Source organism: Solanum stenotomum, unplaced genomic scaffold, assembly GCF_019186545.1.
Source record: "Solanum stenotomum isolate F172 unplaced genomic scaffold, ASM1918654v1 scaffold24755, whole genome shotgun sequence".
Lineage (NCBI taxonomy): Eukaryota > Viridiplantae > Streptophyta > Magnoliopsida > Solanales > Solanaceae > Solanum > Solanum stenotomum.
This window is the reverse complement of record NW_026028201.1, coordinates 1-525: the sequence shown is the minus strand read 5'-3', so window position 1 is coordinate 525 and position 525 is coordinate 1. Positions and strand designations below refer to the sequence as shown.

Here is a 525-nt window from a genome sequence, read left to right as displayed (position 1 = left end):
GAGTGAAGGGAGGGATAATGATGAGAATTATGGGTGTATATGTCCTGGTTGTGGAATCTTTATGCAGGATGAAGACCCAAATCATCCTGGTTATTACAAGAAAAAAAAGGTGGAAGAAAGTTTAGAGGATTTTGTGGATGATGAGGATGTTGTTGTTAGTGAAGGTGGGGATAATGAAGAAGAGGAGGAATTTGGGGATTTTATCGAGGGGGAGTTGGAAGAAAGTGGAAGTGAAGAAATGGGGTCAGGGAGTGAGGATGGATTTGATGATTGGGATTCCGAGGAATGGGAATCGGGGTTGGAGGAAGACGAGGATGATTTGAAAGAGTTGGATGGATTTTTGCCAGCGGGTTTAGGTTATGGTAACATTACAGAGGAGGTTCTTGAGAAAGGAAAGAAGAAAAGGGTGTCGAAATCGGAGAGGAAAAGGATGGCGAGGGAAGCAGCTAAGGGAGAGAAAGAGGAGGTCACGGTTTGTGCTCGATGTCATTCGTTGCGGAACTATGGACAAGTGAAGAATGAGCT

At 44.4% G+C, this 525-nt stretch overlaps 1 protein-coding gene across 1 annotated transcript; it reads left to right on the top strand.

Moving 5' to 3' along the window:
• Positions 1 to 6: 6 nt before the first annotated feature.
• Positions 7 to 520, top strand: LOC125851348 (GTP-binding protein BRASSINAZOLE INSENSITIVE PALE GREEN 2, chloroplastic-like; the record flags this gene model as incomplete). Its single annotated transcript, XM_049531127.1, has 1 exon — positions 7 to 520. A coding segment is annotated over exon 1 (459 nt), but the record flags the coding sequence as incomplete, so codon positions are not given.
• Between the last annotated feature and the right edge of the window lie 5 nt (positions 521 to 525).